The 22,074-nt window shown below is 41.7% G+C and overlaps 2 protein-coding genes across 7 annotated transcripts in view; both read right to left on the bottom strand.

Annotated features, from left to right (window-relative positions):
* The window catches only part of kdm5bb (lysine demethylase 5Bb), a 31,117-nt gene extending 18,789 nt beyond the window's left edge, over nucleotides 1-12,328 (bottom strand). For all 5 annotated transcript variants that reach the window (XM_072681600.1, XM_072681603.1, XM_072681601.1 and 2 more), the window contains exons 1-6: nucleotides 11,986-12,328; nucleotides 4,823-4,900; nucleotides 4,347-4,469; nucleotides 2,717-2,887; nucleotides 2,042-2,098; nucleotides 202-342 (exon numbers count right to left, since the gene is read on the bottom strand). In XM_072681600.1, coding sequence (XP_072537701.1) covers nucleotides 202-342; nucleotides 2,042-2,098; nucleotides 2,717-2,887; nucleotides 4,347-4,469; nucleotides 4,823-4,900; nucleotides 11,986-12,138 — 723 coding nt within the window. In that variant the 5' untranslated portion in view covers nucleotides 12,139-12,328. The remainder of the gene's footprint in view (nucleotides 1-201; nucleotides 343-2,041; nucleotides 2,099-2,716; nucleotides 2,888-4,346; nucleotides 4,470-4,822; nucleotides 4,901-11,985) is intronic.
* Nucleotides 12,329-15,374: 3,046 nt separating this feature from the next.
* Nucleotides 15,375-20,831, bottom strand: tuba5 (tubulin alpha 5). Of its 2 annotated transcripts, XM_072681598.1 has the most exons (5): nucleotides 20,723-20,831; nucleotides 17,726-17,948; nucleotides 17,213-17,361; nucleotides 16,196-16,876; nucleotides 15,375-16,014 (listed from the first exon to the last, which is right to left on the bottom strand). In XM_072681598.1, exons 1-5 carry the CDS (start codon nucleotides 20,723-20,725, stop codon nucleotides 15,721-15,723), a joined length of 1,350 nt encoding a protein of 449 aa, XP_072537699.1. In that variant the 5' UTR covers nucleotides 20,726-20,831; the 3' UTR covers nucleotides 15,375-15,720. The 2 variants fall into 2 exon arrangements, with proteins under 2 accessions (XP_072537699.1, XP_072537700.1); XM_072681599.1 differs by lacking the exons at nucleotides 17,726-17,948; nucleotides 20,723-20,831 and adding an exon at nucleotides 18,014-20,674.
* Between the last annotated feature and the right edge of the window lie 1,243 nt (nucleotides 20,832-22,074).

Genomic DNA, 22,074 nt, shown 5'->3' with positions numbered 1-22,074 from the left:
ATTATACAACCAATTCTTGATACACAACTTTATTTCCTATTTGAGCTAGTTAGTGTTCTTTGTCTTTTAAAATAATCTGTGATTAATTGGATTTAAGAAGAAGAAGAAGAAGAAGAAGAAGAATTTTATACATGTATGTGCAACAAAACTCTAAATGGTGCAAGAAATTCTGAATAGTAATGTGTACTGCTCTTCCTCTACCTCAGTCTTCATCCGTTTGGCTCTTCGGGAAGGTGTACATGCATCACTGGGTTGCACCTGCGTGTTCTGCCTCTGCACCAGATCGTGAGGTTTGTATTCTTTATCATCGTCACTTTCCGGCAGGGAGTGGTTCTGGACGAACTGGGGTTAAATGAATCAAACAAAACCAACATTGCAGTCAATTCTGTGAAACACCTGCTAAGGAACACTGATAAAAGCGCTCTCTCTGAACTGTATAACACCTTCTCAGAATTTACAACTACAAGACAACTCTTTAGGCCATGTTTTCCCTCAAAATTAAATGCTCTTACAAAGGTTCTTTGAGCAATGGTTCTTTGAGCAAAGGTTTTCCACTCATACGCACACACACACACAAAATAGTTATTTTATGGCATCACTCAAAGATCCCTTTGTAGAACATTTATTTTTTAATAGTGTATCTGCATGAAAAGGTGCAAATATTGGTGAGACTATCCAGTGCAGGATACACATTTAGAGACTCCTAGATATCCACTTGACTAATCTCACAACCCCAAAAAAGAGGATTAGCAGGTATGAATAGTATCAGTGAACAGACAGCAGCATGCAGCAACAGCAGCAGGATGAGAGAAAGAGAACAGGGTGTTTTTACCATTCTAGTAGCAAAGGTACATATTCAGCATGCAGCCATTTACACTTCATTGATAATAAAGATTCATACTGTTCTGGTTATATGAAGATATACTCCAGAAGATTTTCATTTGATTGGGCATTTAACAAAAAAAATACACACCAGTTTATATCTCTGAAGACAGCTTCCAAACAACCAAAATACCCTATAAATTAATTTCGGTCCAAATGGTGCTCCCAGGAAAAACATCCTATACTGTATTACACTACAGATTTTGGATGAAAACTGATTCTAAACTGCAGAAGAACATTATCTCTTCTTCACTGACTTGCTTGCATGCTAATATTCTCTTTTCCTCATAATGTAAGGCAGACAAATGAGCTCAGTAGCGGTGTCTCCTTCCACTATCAGATTACTGGATAGAACCGACAGGAGGAGAGACAGGGAATGACTGTGACAATACAGTGCTTGACCCAGAGGGTTCTCCTTCATGAGGATAACACACGTACACACAAAGTCAGCAGGGAGAGAGAAGGAGGGGGAGAGGGGCAGAGAGAGAGAGGTAACAGCTGGTGGTTTTAAGAGCTTACTCCCCACTGAAACCAGGTTATGGCTCTAAGGGCTGTTTGAGGGTGATAAGGAGGAGGAGGGGAATTAAAAGGTAGGTAGGAACAACAAGAGTAAAATAACAAATCATCATCTATTCATTAATTCATTCACATTCCACAAAAGTGTAGCATTTGGCAGCATATTGGTGGTGGTTGCGGGGGATTGGGTGAGAGGGAAAGGGAGTGAAGTGTAGGCAGGGGGAAGGTGTTAAGGGTCAAAAAAGGTCATAGTCTGTCAATCATTCAAATACCAACCCACTCTCATGTCACCAACAATAAACCATAATAAAGACAAGCGGGAGGAGGGGGTGGATAAAAAAAAAACAGACACTGGTAGTAAAAAAAAAAAGCAGTCAAAAGTGAATTTTAAATGGTTAAACATGAAAAAGGGTTAAAACTTTTAGAGATATAAAGTGAAGTGTGACAAACATTCACTTAGATTTTGAATGATCTATTGGTCTTAAATGTTTGGTTATTAGGGTAATAACCACTGTTTTGGGAGCACTGGTAGATTTTAACATTTTTATACAATAGATTCATAGACTACACAGCCCCAGTACGATATAATCACAGCCACCTCCAATGTTAGACTCTCGGTCATGGATCAGAAAAGCAAACATACCTTCTCCTGCTCAGGAGCTGCCCCAAAACTCATCAGTTTAGCTGCTAGCTCTTGTTCCTGGGCAAGAGAGAGTGCCGAGAGTTACACATGAATTTAGGCGACCTCGGGGCCAGAGGTCACCAACATCCAATCGAGCACCTCCTCTTGTGGAGGAATATTTGAGGGTGGAGTGAAAGGTTAGGAGGTTAGGGCTGAATTGAGGAAACACAGTATAATCAAGGGTTCATCATTCTAAAACATTAAGACAATTTGTTTTAATGAACTCCCTGTTTGTGTCAAATAACTTGCATGATTTATTTTCACAACAGACATTTCCTCTTTTATACATTTTATACATTTTTCTGAGTTCTGCTGTAGCTGGTGGCCTGAACAGATCTTACCGATACCTAGAGTATATGTACATTGTTAAAATTCAAACGTTAAAGCATTATTAATACACGATTAATAAACATTCTGGCCGGTTTTTGCACAGAAATAAATGTTGTACCAGCTTATCATTGGGGAGGTGCAAGTCTGTTGCCTTTTAATCTGCAGGGAAATACTGAGAACTGCAGTTACTTAACCCTGAACATCCTCATGAAATGCTGGATTGGCACCTTATCTTTAGTCTCGATTCTCTGGGTTTTGGTGGACCTGCAAAATATTGACAGTGAATTGGATGATGACAATACACACCAGCAGGTTGGCTCCAGACTGGAAGAGGTTGTAAGGGTAGAGGACCCTCTCGTAATGTGAGCGCAGGTGCGAACCAACTGCCTTGCCAGGGGCGAAGCCCATTGTCATGGCTATCTTTGTCCATCTGCGGTCCTTGCAGACTATATCGAAACCGCCCTCGTCGGCAACCAGCTACAGAGAGCGAGAGAGATAGATAGAGAGATACAGAAATACAAAGACAGGGAGATAATCCCCATATAAGCTTAATCATCCAAATTACTTTGGCAAAGAAATTAAATTTCTAAGTACAAAATGTTTCAAGATTGACACCAAGTGCATTTTAAAGATATCAGTACACATTACAATGTGGAAGCCACATAAGCACATCTATTTAAGACTACTTAACAACTCAATGTGGTTTGAGGCAAGTGTGTGACGAGGATGCAGCTTACACAGGGCTAACAGGTGACGTTTCTCACACTCTTAGCTGCATTAGGCTGTGTTCAGACAGCAGAGTATATTCTGGCAAAGAAATCTAATCTGAACTGTGAGCAATTTGCCTGTGACAAATTATGCAAAGCAGACAGGATTCTGGCATTGTGCTATGGGTGGCAAGTTCAACACCTCATCACACTTCAGACTAAACAAACAGAAAACAAAATGGTCAGAATTATTGCACTGCTTTATCGAGGAGAAGAATACCTCCATGGTGGCCACATAAAGAATGATGAGGGTGTGAGCACATTAATGTTTATCTCCAATAATTTGTTTATTAAATCACAAACATGAGCAAATATGTTGTATCAAACAGTCCTGTGTTTGCCATCCAATTCAATTTCACCCCTTTTTTGAATGGCTTAGCTTATAACCAGTGACACATGACGAGTGGAGCTTGTTCAAGGGTTCTTCAGTAAAAGCAACGGTTTTACAATGGATCTAAAATAACGATTTCAGAGCCTGAATGGCACCTTGTCTGGTTAAAAGGGTTTTTTTTTTCTATGATGCAAAATAAATCTGTAGAGGTTTTTTTTTCAACCTTTAAAGAAATGGTTCTATATACACACACACAATATGGACAAAAGTATTGGGACACCTGCTCATTTATTGTTTCTCCCAAAATCAAGGCTATTAAAAAAAGTGCTTATTCTGCTTTTGTTGGAGTAACTGTTTCTACTGTCCAAGACTTTCTACTAGATTTTGGAGCATTGCTGTGAAGATTTGATTTCCCTCAGTAACAAGAGCGTTAGTGAGGTAAGGATGTTTGATGATCACCACCCCAGCTCATCCCGAAAGTAATGAATGGAGCACCAGTTACATTGCTCCACAGCTCAATGCTGGGGGGCTTTATACCTCTAGCCCACACCTGGCATTAGGCATTGAGCCACTAGGTTCGTGTTTAACTGCTCCATGGAGTCCTATTCTATTGGAAACGCTTCCTTACAGGGACAAGACAAGCTCTGTGAGTACATTTGCATATCTGTGTCAGCAATGGGTGCAACTTAAAGTAGCTGAATGCATTCATTAGAAGGGGTGTTCCCAAACATTTGAACATATACTGTACCACTTAAATGGTTCTATTATTCTTACAAATAAAAGAAAGCTTATAAGTGCCATACAAACCATTTTGCCTGGTTAATCCTGCTGGGCTTACCTTGTTTAGTTGATACAGGTCTAATATTTTTCGCTCTACGTGTGGAATTTTGAGTGTGCATCCCTGAAGCTCCCAAAACTTTGCGATCTGGTCAAGAAAATTAAGCTTGACCCGAGTCTGTGCCTGTGTCAGAGGGAAAAATAGACAGGACGAGAAGGGGAAGACAAAGAAAGAGGACAAATAGACATTAATCACCTAGAAAATGAATACACAATGATAATGATTAACCGGTTTCCTTAGTTGCTTTTACTGATGTGGGGAGGAATACATACTGGTTAAAAAAGGCCTAAATTCTGCTGACCAGTGTTCTCAAAAGAAAACCTGTGTTCAGCTCAATGCCATACATCTCTGAGGCTCCTTAGGACACTTTTACTCTAGAGAAAACACAGCAGAACCCTGCAGTCCCCCTCACCCTAGTCCCAACCCCCTCCATCCCACACTTACTCAGACGAAAGTGAAATTTGGTGTGAAATTACCTCCAATTCATTGAGCCTCTGGATCCGAGGAGTGAAATGGAGTCTGTCGACATCACATGCAAACGGAGGCTGCCATTCCTACACACACACACACACACACACACACACACACACACACACACAAAACACAAGAAACAGTATTTAGCAAAGCAAACATAGCACAAATGTATCAACTGGGATTCCTCTACTGACAAATGCTGCTCTACTGGGGGGCGGAGTATTCAAATTGCTTCTAATTTGATGTTCTTCACAGCTCTCAAAGCCCAACCAGGAGCTGAATATGAAGATCCACTGCATGGACCTCACACACATTTAGTTCAGTAACATTGGCTATACATATAGTACCACTGCAGAATAACTGCAGAATACAAATGGTATGAAACAAGCTTTTTCTGAAACTCTACTGTGAGTTTTATTTTCCAGATATTAAGCAAGTAGCCAAGAGCAGCATATTTATCTCAATGTCTTCATAAGCAGCGCTTCACTCTGCCATTGCTCAGCCAGTGTAATAAACAAGCTTTAGGTTTACGGCAGCATAAGACAGAAATCTTCCCCTGCAGTCAACCCAACCACACTGCTGAATCGTTTAACAGTTTTTTTTGTTGGCACAGGCACACGTGGAAGTGCTAATACACCAGTTAAAACGTGCTGCCTTTGATTAGAAAACAGCAGTTATTCGTCCTACAGAGATAACAGTAAACAATGAGACCGGTCATGAAGCTAAACAACATCATACCATAGAAATCACAATTTTAAAAGCTTGGGATAAACTAAACTTTACAGTCACAGTTGCAATTGAAAAATGTTAAACCTCATTGCAAATTAGGTTTATTAGCAAAAGGCACAAATTTCAGCTGTTTGCAATAAACCAATCAAAGATAAACACCAACATTTTGTGTTGAATGTGGAGAAAACACTTGTTATACTAGTTGTGTTGAGCTATTAAAATTGGTCTGTTTGATTGGTTTATAGTAAGCAGCAGAAAGTGTGTAAACGTAGTGTGAATTTAGCTAAAAATGCACCAGTATTTTACAACAGTATACAATTGTACTTTTTTAAGGTTTTTGTAGCAACACTGACGTCACTGTTATGCACAGACCTTTTAGCCCCATCACTTAATATCGGTTATATTTAAAGAAACATCATTCGTGGTCTAGGAAACTTGGTTAGCTTTGTGCATTTCATAGAGCCAACATCGCAGAAGTCCGATTCGGTCCTTTCGATCAGAGTAGCTAAATGCTGAGTATCAGCCACAACCAATCTAATCCAAAATTCATGTTTCTCTAAATAATACAGCCACACAATTTAGGTAAGATGCTGCTAATAAATGCTGAATGAAAATCACTTTGTTTTAGTAAACAGTTTATATAATAGCACATACTGTACCGATTTATTTTGTTTAGTAACTATTTATTAAATGACCATTAAATAGTGTGTTGAATAAGCTCACCGGACAAAACAGTCACTGGTGAATGAAACATACCTCCACGAGCACAAACAGCTGCAATGAAATTTGGCATGGACTTTGACAAAGTCCCTGGATGTAGGCACATCAATATTCAGCCACTCAAAGAAAAGAGTTGTACATTCGGCCAGATGCCTTCCCAGGCGTTTTACTCGTTGTTCCAGGTAGTCCCAGAGATTTACAAGAGAATTCAAATCTGGGGATTTAGCAGGCCAGTCCAAATGTGTTCTCTGACCATTGGCACGCCCAAACGCAATCACTCCTTTTCTTTTTGCCAATCATAAGCATCTGCTTTGCACCCCATTTTCAACCTATCAAATTGTATCAGATCGTAACTCCTCTTCTCAATCTATCACACACTCCGCAGGTATTTTTAGTCTGATCATGTTCGAGCCTGAAGTTACTACCACGTGCAACATGCAAGATGACATATCTTCTAATACATTCAATACTCCTCAGTTACTTTAAAACGCTGCAGTGAAATCACTTTCATGTGTGGTGTGTTTATCGGCACACACACAGAACTGATATTTTGGTTTTTTTTCTCGACTATTGATGGGAATGACTATTTTATAGTGTGGATTAATGTGCTATAAATTGGTTTTCTGTGACGCGTGCATGTTAGTCTTCGCCGTGAGAAGGACATGGCATGAGAGTATGATTCCACATGGTTTAGATGACAGAGACAGACCGTTACGTTTTTTGGGAGCCCATAAGGACTACAGATCGTCTCAAATGAAGCCAGGATCCATTTTGCCATCTTTTAGGCTACACTGTGTGAACATTTCATAACAAATGATGAACAATGAGGGCTTAACTCCATTACTCAATGTTAAAGGTAAAATGCATTTTGTCCTTTTATTATAAAGTTATACTTTCATAGATACATGATTTTGGATCTGGAATTGTATTGGCTAATTTCACATACTGAAACAATGCTGACCTTCCCCCCAAAAAAAAAAACATTGCAGTGTCAACATGAGCTTTTTGAACAAACTGCTCAACTGTTCATTTAACGGGTTGAAAGCATCGATTCATGTCCCAATTGGGAACAATCTTCATAACTGGTTCACTCATTTTAACATTAAGGAGCTCGATGTGGCTTGACGGCCCAGCACTCACTACTAAACACACTATTGCTTGTGTCCATGCTACATCTCGACCTACAGACCTAGAAAACTGGTCTCGGATAGAGTATCAGTTTAGACTCTCCTTCACATGTGGCCCTAAGCTGGCAACGAGCCATAACATTCCTGAGCTAGTCCGCATGTGTAAAAGGGGGTTATTGATATGCAGCGTGTGGGGAGGGCTCACCAGTGAGAGGCTCTTTAAGAGCCTATTGGTTCAGACAAATGGCCCCTTACATATGGAAGGGCACAGACTGCAATAAATGACCACAGGAGCTAGAGAACCTCAGATCTAATGAGGAAATGAAACTCGTTAACTCACTAAAATATTGATGGCTTCTGCAGAACCCAGCCTTGATGAAGCATAATGAGAAGTAGTCAAATGTAGTCAAATCAAATGAGCTATGCAGAAGTACAAGCTGATCTTGATTCTTGTTATTGCAACAAATAAAACTGGAATAACCGGAAGAGCTTTTAGCTAATGCTCACTGGTTCCACGATCCATCTCAAGCCACGGGGAAACAGCTGAGTGACGGCACTGGCCACCTACAAAATTCTCCAGCTGAACTTGGGTCACACCTGTACCGACGCAGCTTGCTTTAATTGAACAATAGTGTTATTACTGTTTAGGAAATCATTGTAGGAAACAGCGACGTAGCTCAATTACATGACTGTCTCCATGTTCAGGAGGATTCAGAAGGTAGTTTAAATTAAAAGTACGCTCAGAATCCTCATTTCGGGCCAAGGTTTCCTGCTTCTACTAAAACAAAATCCAACCCAGCCACAGCTAGTAGCACTGCTGACACAGTCGTTTGTGGGTCATCGCTTAGTCGATCTCTCTCTCCCCCCCCCCCCCCTCTCTCTCTCTCTGTCTTACTTTCTAAAACCATACCCTTTGAGACCATCAACAACGGTGCACTTCCTCTTTTGTAACCGCGTAGGTGAGATATCTACAAAACCGCTTCCTCTCAAAATGTAAACTACAGCACCCTCTCTAAAAACAGACAGAGGATCCTTATCAGAAAATATATAAATATACTAAAAATTCATTTTACAGATGCTTCTTTTTTTTCCCTGCACACACAAACACACACACACACACACACACACACACACATCCGCCCTAACAGTTACTGCGTAAAACGAAGCTCATCATCGTTCCTCCTCAGATCTTCCAAAGCATAAACACCTAAACAAAAAAAGTCTTCTCATCTCCTCAGACCTTCTACCAAACTCGGTAAGCCATCTTCACCCAGGCCTTTTTCTCACCAGCCCCCTCACATCCACCCACACCCCACCGCCTGTCCCCGCCCTCACCGTTTTCCAGAGATGGCGCTACACAACAATACAAACAATACACAGCTTAATGCTGACTACACAACCCCACAAAAACACACACACAGGCACGATGAGAGCAAATAACAAAAAAGCTTACAACACTGAAGGTAATTCGCAGCTTGTTTGCCCGAGCCTGCCAGTGCGGTGTTATTAAAGCCACAGAAAAGAAAAGGGAGCCATTCTGCAATGCAAACACTCGAGCAGAATTTCTAACCGATTACCAATAAGAAAACAGAGGTGTATTTCTGCAGTTTGAGGGGATTACTAGGTTGGGAAATTGTAATTATCAGAGGCTGCTGCGTTACGTAATGACGGGCTGGCTGTATAATGGAATAAAAGGTGTGTGTGGGTGTAACAGGAATTAGGGCACAATCATTTTGGATAATGATTTGATTCGTAGGGGTGGTCTCATGATATCAGTGGTGTATTAGGAGTTGGGAACAGGGGTGCCTTCAACACTGATTACCTAAATGTGCATAGGTAATTACATTACGGCTCAAATTACAAAGCTTAAATAAAATAAAATACAAGACGGTGATAACAAAAACCCTACCATTATTAACGACCATTATTATACTATAATTATATACATTAACCAGATATATACAGTTATATAGAAAATGATAAAGGACGTGCTTTATTTTATTCACAAAAGTTAAATACTGTAGCTCACTGTAGGATATCACACATATTAAATTATAAGCTATTATGAGCCTGTAAAAAAATCTGATTTACACTTATATTTCGTGGTGTTGTAAGTTATTGTACTTCCAGCTGTACTGTGGTCTCTTTTGTGAGGATAAACACGCGCACACCCTGAACCTAGACCTGAACCTAGACCAGTGGGCTTATATAGTTCCCCATGTGCGTTTTAAAGGGCTTGGACAAGTGAAGAAGACATAAATACAAAAGGAAAAGACGAATTTCCACATTTTCATCCGTGTTTGGTGCACAACAGATATGGCGTAGACGCACAAAATGGCCAGATGGTCCACTCACTCCACAAAGGCAACATGGAGGACACCACCCCGAAACAAGGCCTGTTGAGTGGGTTCTCTTCAAAAAGGCTAAACACCCCGTTTCCGTCGAGTTAACACCACAGTGGCACTCTCCTCTGAAGAACTGGCTTTTTCAGAAGATGGCAGGATCTATGTGAGCAAGTGGCCCAGACACGAAGGGCAGGCGGTTCACTTTTCCCTACAAGCAGCGCTGGAAGACGTGTAAACGTGAAGGGGGAGCCGCCGGAGAAAATGAGGGAGATATCTAAGCACTAACGTCTATTGTAAGACTGCCGTGTGAAACCAAGTGGCGGGGGTGCCGTGTGTGTGTGTGTGCTGTCCTGGAGCTTTTCAACTCCGGGTTTGGGTGACTTATTAATCGGAATTTGCCTCGTTAGATCGTGTTGTTTTCACTTTCCTTCGACCCGAATCTGTGAAACATGTCGCGTAGCCTCTCCCCTGCCTCTCTGAGCATGCGTTATGGTTTTATTCAGAATAAATATTAATCACAACTGCGACGAAAACGACATCTACACACTTCACATCGTGCTGTGTAATTTAAAGATAGCTAAGTCTCATAAGGACTGAAATGGCGACGATTTGAGTCGTTGGGGGTCGTTGTGTACATCCTCTATTCTAGATATAATCAAAAATAACATCCTAAACCAAATGGGGAAATTTTACAACCCAACCTTTTACTTTCGGCCTTTTCTCATGGAGCTGATCTAAATAATAATAAATGAATGAATGAATAAAATCAATAAAACAGCAGTAAACTGCCCAGCACTGAGATAGCTAGCTATATACAACAGCTAGTACCAGTCCTCAATTGTTCACCACTAGGCTCAGTGTACCGTGTGAGGGTTTACGTAATATTTCTTGTCGCCTGCAAAACATACGATCCTCTAACCTACGCTCACGTAAATCCAACCGTGAATGTGGGTGACAGAGTGGTGGCAAACCATTGATGGAGGCTCCTTTTACTAAGTCAAACTTCAATGTCAGAGTGATGTGCTAATGCAATATCCTCCTTTTCAGTGTGTGTGTGTGTAGTCTGTGTATATATTGTGTGTGTGTGTGTGTGTGTGTGTGTGTGTGTATTTTTGCTGGCTAAACGTAGCTAGCTGTAGATGTTCAGAATGGCACGTCTTGGCACGTCTTACACTAGCTAGTCAGCCAGCTATCGCTAACCAGCTGAAACACAGGAAAACAAAAGTACCCCCTATAATAAAATCAACGAGTTACAGGGCTTTCCTGGGTCACCCTCCTAATTTCAGAGGCTTCAAAGATACCCTAGGTGCTCTAACATAGCTACCAGGTGGTCTGATAATGGGTGTTGTGTGCCAACTTTTTGTTAGCTAGCTAGCTAGTGCTAGCACTAGTCCGTTCAAACTAACCTAGCTAGCCAAGTCTCCTCATCCTTCCCGTAGAGAGGACTGCCTACAAAGCCACTTTGCTAGCTAGCTGACTGTAGCCACGATTAAATAAAAACGCTTGTAAACATTAGCTAGCTAAAGATCAAGTTATTGAAGTTTTGGTGGCGAACACGCGACAAGTCACAGTAGTACGTGTGTAATTGCACAGCTAGGTCAGCTTAGCTGTATTACTGCTGTCATAACGCGAAACAGTGGTGCATAACACAGCTACAATGGTCCTCACATGGCGGTAGAGAAAGGCAGGCAGGTATTAGCATAGTACACAAACAAATAGTCCACTGTCTAATAAGTCTCCTGGGTTAACTAGCTAGCTAACTTGTTATCTAGCTAGCTGGGTATAACGGACTAAGCAGCCATCGTTGCGTTATGAAGAGAGCTGGTTATCCCTCTCCAAGCCCTTAACTAGGGAGCGAGCGAGCTAGCTAGCACTCCCTCAGTCTCATCATCTAGGATAGCTATAGCTACATTCCCTCCTATTCACGAGAGGCGACGAAATCAGGCACCCTGCTGCAGACCAGGGCTGATTCTAGGCGTGTAGCTTGTTATTTGGGCTCAAGCCTAGCTAATGTATATATCTAGTGACTGTAGCAGAAGACTGAGCACATCTCATGAAGCAAGGCACACAAAGCAAACCAGCTGCTGTCACTACGCCGCCATGTTGAAATTTTTCCCTTTAAATCTTAGCTACTCAGCCAGCGACTCTCGTACAGGAGGAGAACATCGACAAACTGCGGCTGAGGCCGAGGCAGCGCGACCGATGCGGGTCGGGCCGTGAGCGCTCCTTCTTGAACGCACTTACCGGAGGAGGTCGGACTTTGCAGATGCCAGTTTTCTCCGCGATTGGCCGTATCTTATTGATAAACGCGAACGGATCGGCAAATTCCTCCCAGCTAGGCTCGAAGACCGGGCACTCCGGAGGCGGCTTGAACTCGTCCGGCCGCGGATGGCTCATCCTGGAGCTCCCCGAGCAAGACGGACACGGAGGTGACAGAGAGGGTACTCAGGTTCGGCTCTCGGGTCAATGGCTTCGATAACTCCCCTGTCTAATTCCCACTCACTAGAACAATCAGTATCAACATACGCTGGCTTAGTCAAACACACACACACATATACACACACACACACACACACTTAGTCCGTGAGACGATTGCTCTTAGGCGCTTACCACATCCGCCCCAAAAAATAGAGACCAAGGAAGCTTGCAAATCGCACAAACGAGTAAATTAACCTTCATACAACCGAGCTGAAAGTTTAGTTTTTGTATTGTCACAGGTACTATAACACCTAAACCAACATTCAGGTCAATTTAGATGGTTTAGGAGTGTTTTATAACCTATGCAAGCGAGGTACTAGATCTTCAAGTTCACACACGATTTCGTACCCAAGGCTTTCACTTACCCGCTTACACACCATATGAGAAATACTTTATTTAACCATTAACATGAATTTTTATATTTACTTTCAATTTCACGGTTTCTAGTTGATTTAAACTTCTTAATCTACTTTCTTTTAAAAGTTGAGTTTTTAGCTCTTTTGGCTACACCAGGGTACCCAACTACACAGTAGAGCTGCCACGCTCCTGTGTTTCATGGCAGACTGCTGTTCCTAGAATTAACAATATAGTGAAATAAATAGTAAAAAAAAAAAAAAATAACACAATACATTTTAAATATACATTAAAAACTTTTTGTTATAATTGCTCTTATCACACTGTAACTCGTTTACAATAAAGAAATAAAGATCGTGGTGGAGATGAGCCAAGTTCTTAGTTTTATTCATTAATCCCCTCCAATCATTTTCACACTACATAATAGTATTTACTTCCGCGGATGAATACCTCCAGGTGACAGCCAACGGTGGCCGGGACTTGCTCTTTAAATAGACCCTCTGCAGCAGCTGATTGGACGCCGTTCTTACGATCAGGCTGATGTAGAGAAGTGGGAGGATCGAGCAGTGAAGCACCCACGGGAAAGAAAAGGCGGGGCGGGAGGAGAGGAAGTAGTGGACGAAAGTAGAGGAAAATACCTCTACGATAGATCGTGATCCACAATCAGACACTCAAAGCCCAGTTTCTGGTGTAGCGTTCTTGCAAGATTTCTAAAATCCAGAGAAACCGAGACTTGCCCTGGTGGTCTGGCACGTGGATGTGCTGTACGTGCAGTAACACAGCATTGTACGAGTATCCATGTCAGAGCAGGCCCTCTCAGCTTTTTTTTTTTTTTTTTTTTACATAAGCAACACTTATTTTATTTGATATGTAAGATTTTGTTCAGGGCAACTTTAAAGTTACATTTTTATTAAAATATATATGAAATATTTACATTTTATTTAAACAAAATGACAGGTTGATGTAATATATACACATTGCTATATATATATATATATATATATATATATATATATATATATATATATATATACATTGCATGTATGACTACAGCACTTTTCTGAACATTTTTTGTGATATCAGGTAAAAATGTATTAAAAGCATGTCTGATATGATCTGATATGACAGCTAAGCCATGTCCAACTTAGATTTCTATATGAATACAATAAAGACAAAAATGTAATAGGTATGATTTGATCAAATGTTACTGTTATTTTCTTTTGACGCAAACTCATCAGTGATGTCTTTAGGACTTTTTGCCACTTGCCATCATCGTTATAGACATTATCTATAAATATATTAACCATAGACCTGCCATGGCTGAGGAACTGCTCATGCTGAAAGATACAGAACTGCATAGCCTGCACAATGTAAGGCCAAATGTAAGTCAAGCCCTTTCTTACATTAGCTGATGAAAGCAGATATCTATCTCAACAGGTTCTAAATTTCAAGTGAAGACAGGATTGCACTTGAAAACAACGAATGTATGAATCAGTAATCCACGTCATGCATTGTGTAATAACTTAATGTGTGTTGCACAGAGTGAGGCCTATGCAGATGAGGCAAAGCCAGAGAGCAGCAGAGAGAAGACATGGAGCAAAATGTTGGGTGGAGGGCTGGGGATCGGAAGGTTGAGGGTTTGAATCCCAGTGTGTACAGGAAGTGGGGGCAAGGGCTGTGAAGGAACAGCGCTGTCTTCTTCAACATTTATGGCTGAGGTGCCTTTTGAGTGTTGGATCTAACCCCCTGGGTGCTGGGTTGGCTGCCCATGGCTCTGGGTGTGTGTGGTTGTTCACGGTCATGGATGGGGTAAATAATAATAATATTAATAATAGGGTAATGTCATGGGTCCATTTTAAATGCAGGTGACTGGATACTAGTCTGGCCTTTAATCTCACTCCAGTCACATTTGAAAGCCATCTTTCTTTCCAGTTAGTCTTATTTCTACTATCATTTCTTATACACATTTCTTTTCCTGGTCAATGCTTCATCTGGGAGTGATTTTATACACTCAGACTCACTCAAATGTCAAGACAAAAGTAATAAACTAACCAAACCAGAAGTAATAAACCTTACATAACCAAACTAAAAACACTTGTACAACAGAGTGTGCACAAAGATCATCCTGACACATCCTGGAAGGTCATTTTCAAATGATTCAGTCATACACCTAAATTAGCAGAGAGCAAACAGAGGATTTCATAAAACAACCATGTCTTAAGGTCACTTTGTCAGGAAATGAAATGCCTGTTAAATTGACGCAGCATTAGATTACCAACAAAACGACACAATTCTGTGCTGTCTCCATTTGAATTACGCTGTAAAGGGAGCCTTTTATCAGAACAGCAAGTAACAGAATTAACATATCGGCACCTCAACATCTGAACCCGATTTTTGTGGCTCCAGTGTAAAATCAGATACTGCACTGAACCCACACCTTTTCACAGCACTCTGGAGGCATGCTTTATTCATGTGCACAAAAAACAATATTTAGCCAAGCTGTAAGAGATTTGCAGTGACATCTGGTCTTTTGGTTGAATTTAACAATGGGATTGAATGACTTTTAGTGTAGCAACGGTGATCCAGGCTTGTCCTGCCTCTGTAATACCTTGATATGGGAGAAGAAAATGGATCACATCATCCCCCCCACCTTAAATTATGTTACTTTGTGAAGTCTCACAAAGTCTCATAGTTGAGATCCAATGTGCTTCGAATTTTATTCACACGTTCACAGCATTTGTTTAATGTATGCTATTATGTTTTCTTTCCCAAATATACTGTGTGAATCCATAGAAACAGACTTTTTAAAATGAAATTTATTCAGAAAAAGAATATTGCACAATCAGTTGCAACATATCCACTGAGGCAGTCAGTGTGTTACAGTAAAAAATTATACTGTAATGAAACCAAAATGCCTTTGGCCACTCTGCAAAAACATACACATAAGTGTACCAAAAACAAAAGATGTAAATGGATGAAGGACACCACTGACTGAAGGAAAGGATAAAACACATACAAAGAAAATGGAAAGAAAAGAAAGACGAGACAGAAGAGACACTGTTCCCTTTCTTCGGGACAATATGTAGGTGGCAGCCTGGCCCTGAAAAGGTAAACTACCACAGACTTCTACTGCTGGCCTCCTGAAGATCAATACTCCTCTCCCTCCTCCTCATCTTCAACCGAATCAGTGCCAACCTCTTCGTAATCTTTCTCCAGGGCTGCGAGATCCTCTCTGGCCTCAGAGAACTCCCCCTCCTCCATGCCCTCGCCCACATACCAGTGCACGAAGGCCCGCTTGGCGTACATCAAGTCAAACTTGTGGTCCAGGCGGGCCCAGGCCTCAGCGATGGCTGTGGTGTTGCTCAGCATGCACACAGCTCTCTGCACCTTGGCCAGGTCTCCACCAGGAACCACTGTAGGAGGCTGGTAGTTGATGCCAACCTGGCAGAAAGAGACACATGCATTTTTTAAGAACATACCCTTAAACCATCCAAAAGCTCCACTTAATCCACTCCAGGACTTTGTTTCAGAATTTTTATCTTCCTCAAGCCTCACAGAAAAGCTAGAGGAAGCAGCAGTAGTAACCATTTAAATTAATGTCTCCCTCTTTCCTTCTCCTTACCTTGAAACCAGTGGGACACCAGTCCACAAACTGGATGGAGCGTTTGGTCTTGATGTTGGCAATGGCAGCATTCACATCTTTGGGTACAACATCACCACGGTACAGCATGCAGCAGGCCATGTACTTGCCATGGCGAGGATCACACTTCACCATCTGATTGGACGGCTCAAAGCAAGCGCTGGTGATCTCAGCAACAGACAGCTGCTCGTGATAAGCCTTCTCGGCAGAGATGATTGGTGAGTAGGTAACCAGGGGGAAATGGATTCTAGGATAAGGCACCAGGTTGGTCTGGAACTCTGTAAGATCAACGTTCAGAGCACCATCGAAGCGCAGAGAGGCGGTAATCGAGGACACAATCTGGCCGATAAGCCGGTTGAGGTTGGTGTAGGAGGGACGCTCAATGTCGAGGTTTCTGCGGCAGATGTCGTAGATGGCCTCGTTGTCGACCATGAAGGCACAATCAGAGTGCTCCAGAGTGGTGTGGGTGGTCAAGATTGAGTTGTAAGGCTCAACCACAGCCGTAGAGACTTGTGGTGCAGGGTAGATGGCGAACTCCAGCTTGGATTTCTTGCCATAGTCAACAGACAGACGTTCCATCAGCAGGGAGGTGAAGCCAGAGCCTGTGCCTCCGCCAAAACTGTGGAAGATCAGGAAGCCCTGGAGACCTGTGCACTGGTCAGTCTATGGAAAAAACGAAATGCAAGCGTAAGAAATGGAAAAAAAAAGAAAAGAAACCATTTTATTATTAAAGTCCCAAAAAGATGAAATTGTATGAAAGAAAAAAAACAAAAGATATACAAGTATGCTATACTTTGACACTGTGTTTAAAAAGTAAACTTTATGATTTACACTAGTTTACTGTTTTGACAGAAAACCTTTTGCAACCATTTTCTGGTCATTTTAGGAGGCTGAAACTGCAGTCCATCCATTCTTATGCTCCACACTGGTGACCTGTTAACATTTAATGGGCAGAAACCTGAGAAAGTCATAAGTATGTGAAATAAAAAAAAAACTTGCCAGTTTGCGGACACGCTCCAGGACCACATCAATGATCTCCTTGCCAACAGTGTAATGGCCACGGGCGTAGTTATTGGCCGCATCCTCCTTCCCAGAGATGAGCTGCTCTGGATGGAAGAGCTGCTTGTATGTGCCAGACCTCACCTCGTCTGCAAGGTACACACACAGATTAAAACAACCCCCCCACACACTGTTCAGATACAAATTCACACTTTAATCCAGTATAAAACAAAACAATTTTTTCAGTTAGACTAAAGACACGCATTAGATCTAGTCTAGAACTACACTAAACTGGTTTCCAGGAGACCAGCATTAGTTATAAGAATTCAAGTACACTCAATGAATGCAATGCAATCGACAATCAACAACTTCACACTCTTGCAAGTTATACAGCACTATTCAAGGCCAGTTACGTTGAAATTATGGCATTTACCTAAAAAGGGAAAAGAAAAAAACTAAAAAAGGACCATTAAGTCTATAAAGTTTCTTCTGCCACCAGTCATATCCACTTACCAATGACGGCCGGCTCCAGATCCACGAACACAGCTCGTGGTACATGCTTTCCAGAGCCAGTCTCGCTGAAGAAAGTGTTAAAGGAGTCGTCCCCACCACCAATGGTCCTGCCGCTTGGCATATTGCCATCAGGTTGGATACCATGCTCCAGGCAGTACAACTCCCAGCATGCATTGCCAATCTGCACACCAGCCTGACCCACGTGGATGGAGATGCACTCACGCTGCACGCGCACACACACCATGCAAGGGAAGAAGAGAAAAACCAACAGTTAAACCGGCTGCTTACCCACCACGGTGGGCTCCAGATCCACAAATATGGCCCTAGGTACGTGGCGGCCAGAGCTGCCTGTGTTGAAGAAGGTGTTGAAGGGGTCCTGACGGGAGTTGGGCAGTGAAGCCACATCCTGCATCACACCGTCAGGCCCCACGCCATGCTCCAGACAGAAGAGCTCCCAACATGCATTGCCAGTCTGAATGCCAGCTTGGCCCACATGGATTGAGATGCACTCTCTCTGTAGGCCAATAACAGCAGTAATCACAACCATTTGTTTCCAAGAGCCAATTCTTATTTCAACGTTGGTTTAAAAAAAAAAAAAAAAAAAAAGAAGAAAAAAAAAAACTTTTAATATTTTTGTGTAATGGTGTCAATTATAGTATTGATTGACCAATAAATTTTCTTTTTGATGATTGAAGTGTAAATAAAGATTTAATTACTTAATTTTAATGACTTTAAACAGAATTAACATTTAAAACTGTACATTTTGCAAAGCACTAAATTTGAATCTTCAGGGCTTTTTCCATGAAACTGACCCACTAGTCTAGTTCTGCAAGCTATCTGTACAAACATAAAAAATAAGATGCACAAAGAAGTTAGAGACTTTAGCTGCTCAGCTTGTGGGAAAAGCTTGTATTTGACAATTTAATCACAAATTTAATTCAACTCACAACTGCACGATACTGTGGGGAAAAAAGGACATCATTTTGTTGCTCTGATATATATATTACATTGTTTAAGCTGGAGCCTCTTCTAAACCTCTCTCTTTCTGTAAGAGTTGAGAAGCGCCACTAATAATTTGTACAAATCTCCATAAGTGAAGGAAATCTGTCTATCTAAAAGATAAATGCATAAATCTTTCCACAAGATCTGTCCATTAAAGTTAAGTAATGTTTAATAAATATAATTTCAGTTTCATAATTTACATTAGCAAATTTTTAAGCCCTTAAAAAAAATGTATTGGAAGACATCCTTCTAGTAAAAACGTAGCTAATGAGCATTAGACATTCTCTGTAAACTGGAGACCGAGGGGCTTATGCTGTAAGGCCACCCACATGATCTACATGATGAACTGCTGATATTTGAAGTAATAGTTTTGATTTATATTTTTGCAGCTAAAACAAAAGTGAACAGATTTTTTCAAAGAATCAGAAACAATTCTCCATTGTCTAACTTTCTAATTTTGCATACTTACATTTCACCTGATAAAGTATGTTATTTGGCAAACGTTTGCCTAATGTTTAATAAACACTACCACTTATTTGTAGCCATTCTTGTGTATTAGGTGGCATCAGAGTTCACAATTCTGGACGCAGTCTGTGCGTTTTTAAGCATGAGCCCATGAAACCCCGTGAAAGCGCAGCTCTAGAGCAACCTGCACCAATTCAAAAAAGGATACCAACGGCCCAGTCCAGGCGAGACATTTTAAAGGGTGGATTTTTGACATTCCAACTCCATGACTTGAGCGTGGTATGCCGGGAACAAAAGTCACCCTGCGACCTTCTCCCAGCGTTATTTTAAACCAGATTGTGAAATGAGGCCCAGAGATGGACTTGAAACCGGAGCCGGAGTTCAGTCATAAAGTGGAATACTGAAAACACCTGGACAGATTTAAAGTCTGGCACAAAAGACCACCTCAATATGTGTGTGTGTGTGTGTGTGTGTGAGGGGGGGGGTTCTATCAGACTGCAGATAAGGTTTAGTTGGTCACAAAGGAGTGTGAAAGGACAGCGGTGGGCCTGGTACGAAAAGGGGGCATGATCTGGCTTGGCTCCAGGAATGGAGCTGCAGGAGCAGGAGTTCTGGACTACAGAAGATAAAAATGAAGGACAGAGGCGAGGGGCGTGCCATGTCACACCTCGTGGAAGAAAAAAAGCCCCTTCCTTCCTTCTTTCTTTCTTCTCACATTTAAACAAAGGAAAATGACACTATTACCATTAACATCTCCTCTTTAAAAGGGCGTTCAACACTCATACCACGTCTGACATTTGGGAACAGCTTAAAATCATTAGACTCTCAATCCAGGGTTTAAAACGTGTTGGGGCAAAGTCTCAACCTGCCACCCACGAGAGCTCAGTATCGCTGCAGCTCGGCTTTGGCATCGCGAGATTTTAGTCAAAATGGGCGACAGGAAGTTAAGACTGTGCAATTTTGATACACGGTGGCCATGAACGATTTTACATAACGGTAACAGTACAGCTAGGCCATGTTCAACTGTGGTCAATCCCTTTAGAGTTATACTGAAGTTTGCCCTTAGTGTCGAGTCTGCTCCCATCCCCCACCTCCTCTCCTTCCCGCTCCGCAGAAGCAGCAGTGGGGCCTCCTTCCACAGCATTCCGCCAAAACCCTCCACATATAATCACGTTAGTGCTCATAATCATCATTAGTGACTAAACCATTTATAAAAACACAAAAAAGCAGGCAAATGTAGTTTATAAGATAAAAATAACTTGTACAATTATATGTTTGATAGGGACGTAATACAAACGTGCAGAATTATATATAAAGTTGCTATATATTTATTTAAAGAGTAATAAAAATAAAGCTATTAAAAAGGTTTTACTGGAAAAAACAAACAAACAGAAAACTCGAAGCAGAAGCAAACTTCAGCTTCACATCAGAAAGTATGCCAAGCATTCGGTCGCCTTTGCTGGCTCTGGTCAAAAGTTTGTTAAATATTTAAATATAAAAATAAATAGAAGCGAAAACAAAAACACTTACCATTTTGGCTTTTAGTATTTAAGTGACACAAAAAACTGAAAATGAAAAAAAGGAGAATAAAAAAATGAAGACTGCAGAGCTCCGTTGACTGTAGACGCGTAACGTGTCTCCGCCAACACAGCAGTATGAGGCGCTTCCGCGCGCTGCGGTGCTTTTATAGATTCCTGCGCTCTCGCGCCTCCTGTGCTGCGTGTGATTGGACGGCGCCAGCAGGGGTACCTGCGATTGGTGTAACCGAATGCTCTTTTAAAAGTTACAGTAAAGGCAGTCTCGCGACGGTTTTTAAGAAGATTTGCACTGGGAGGCACCGTCCCGTTTGGGTAACGACGATACAGCAAGGGTAGGAGATACAGGACTGCTGCTCTACTGCTGTCTTTAGTGTTGGAGAGGAAAAGGGGAGGTCCTCTGTGAATTTCAAATTTCCTTTGAAGTCAGACAGGTATGTGCTTTCTGGGGCAGCTTTCTTCAGTAACCCACCAGAACCAAGGTCTGTAGGGGATAACACACACACACACACACACACACACACACACACACACACACACACACACACAGATACTGGGTTGGGACTCCTTTTGCTTTAAAATAGCCTAATTTCTGCCCAAGTGGATTCCTCAAAACGTTGGGATCGCCCCATGTTGACATTTCTGCAGATTTCTTGTAGCTGTCCTGTTCTACCACATCCCAAAGAACCAGAACAACCCTGAACACATTGTCACATTAATGACACCAGGATAAGACTTTTGCTTTATCATGGGGCAGTGGTGGCTCAGTGGTTAGAGCGCCGGGATATTGATAACAGGGTTGTGGGTTCGATTCCCAGGCTCGGCAAGCTGCCACTGTTGGGCCCTTGAGCAAGGCCCTTTACCCTCTCTGCTCCCCGGGCGCTGGAGTTGGCTGCCCACCGCTCTGGGTGTGTGTGTGTACTCACTGCCCCTAACACATGTGTGTGTGTGTGAGTGTGTGTTCACTACCAGATGGGTTAAATGCGGAAGACACATTTCGCTGTACAGTGTACACTGTACAGTGACAAATACGTGCACCTTTACCTTTACTATCATGCTGGACATAGCCATTAGATTGGGAAGACTGGGGCCACTAAGGGGTGCACATAATCAGCAACAACACTTAAATTGGCTGTGGAAAAAACCTGGCATCTCCAAAATATTAACATTACTGCAGAAGGAAATAGCCTTCTTTACTTTCAGTGAAAGTCCAAAGGTTTTATTCCAAGTAGTTCCATTGGTCCTTTAGAGTTTTCTGCAGCATACAAACATTGTTAACAAACAAAATGCAACATTCACCCACAAGACGCATTCTGAATCAATTTTTGTGGACCTTCTTATGTAACT

This window comes from Salminus brasiliensis, chromosome 6 (assembly GCF_030463535.1).
Source record: "Salminus brasiliensis chromosome 6, fSalBra1.hap2, whole genome shotgun sequence".
Taxonomy (NCBI): Eukaryota; Metazoa; Chordata; class Actinopteri; order Characiformes; family Bryconidae; genus Salminus; species Salminus brasiliensis.
Note: the sequence above shows the minus strand (reverse complement) of the source record. Positions and strands in the feature narration are given on the sequence as shown.

Coding starts and splice junctions, on each gene's coding strand:
- tuba5 (XM_072681599.1), bottom strand. CDS start 18,272: ATGGTTGTGATTACTGCTGTTATTGGCCTACAGAGAGAGTGCATCTCA. Junction 17,362..18,013: donor TCTGGAGCCCACCGTGGTGG/GTAAGCAGCCGG, acceptor TGTACCTTGCAG/ACGAGGTGAGGTCTGGCACA. Junction 16,877..17,212: donor TGGAGCGTGTCCGCAAACTG/GCAAGTTTTTTT, acceptor TTTTTTCCATAG/ACTGACCAGTGCACAGGTCT.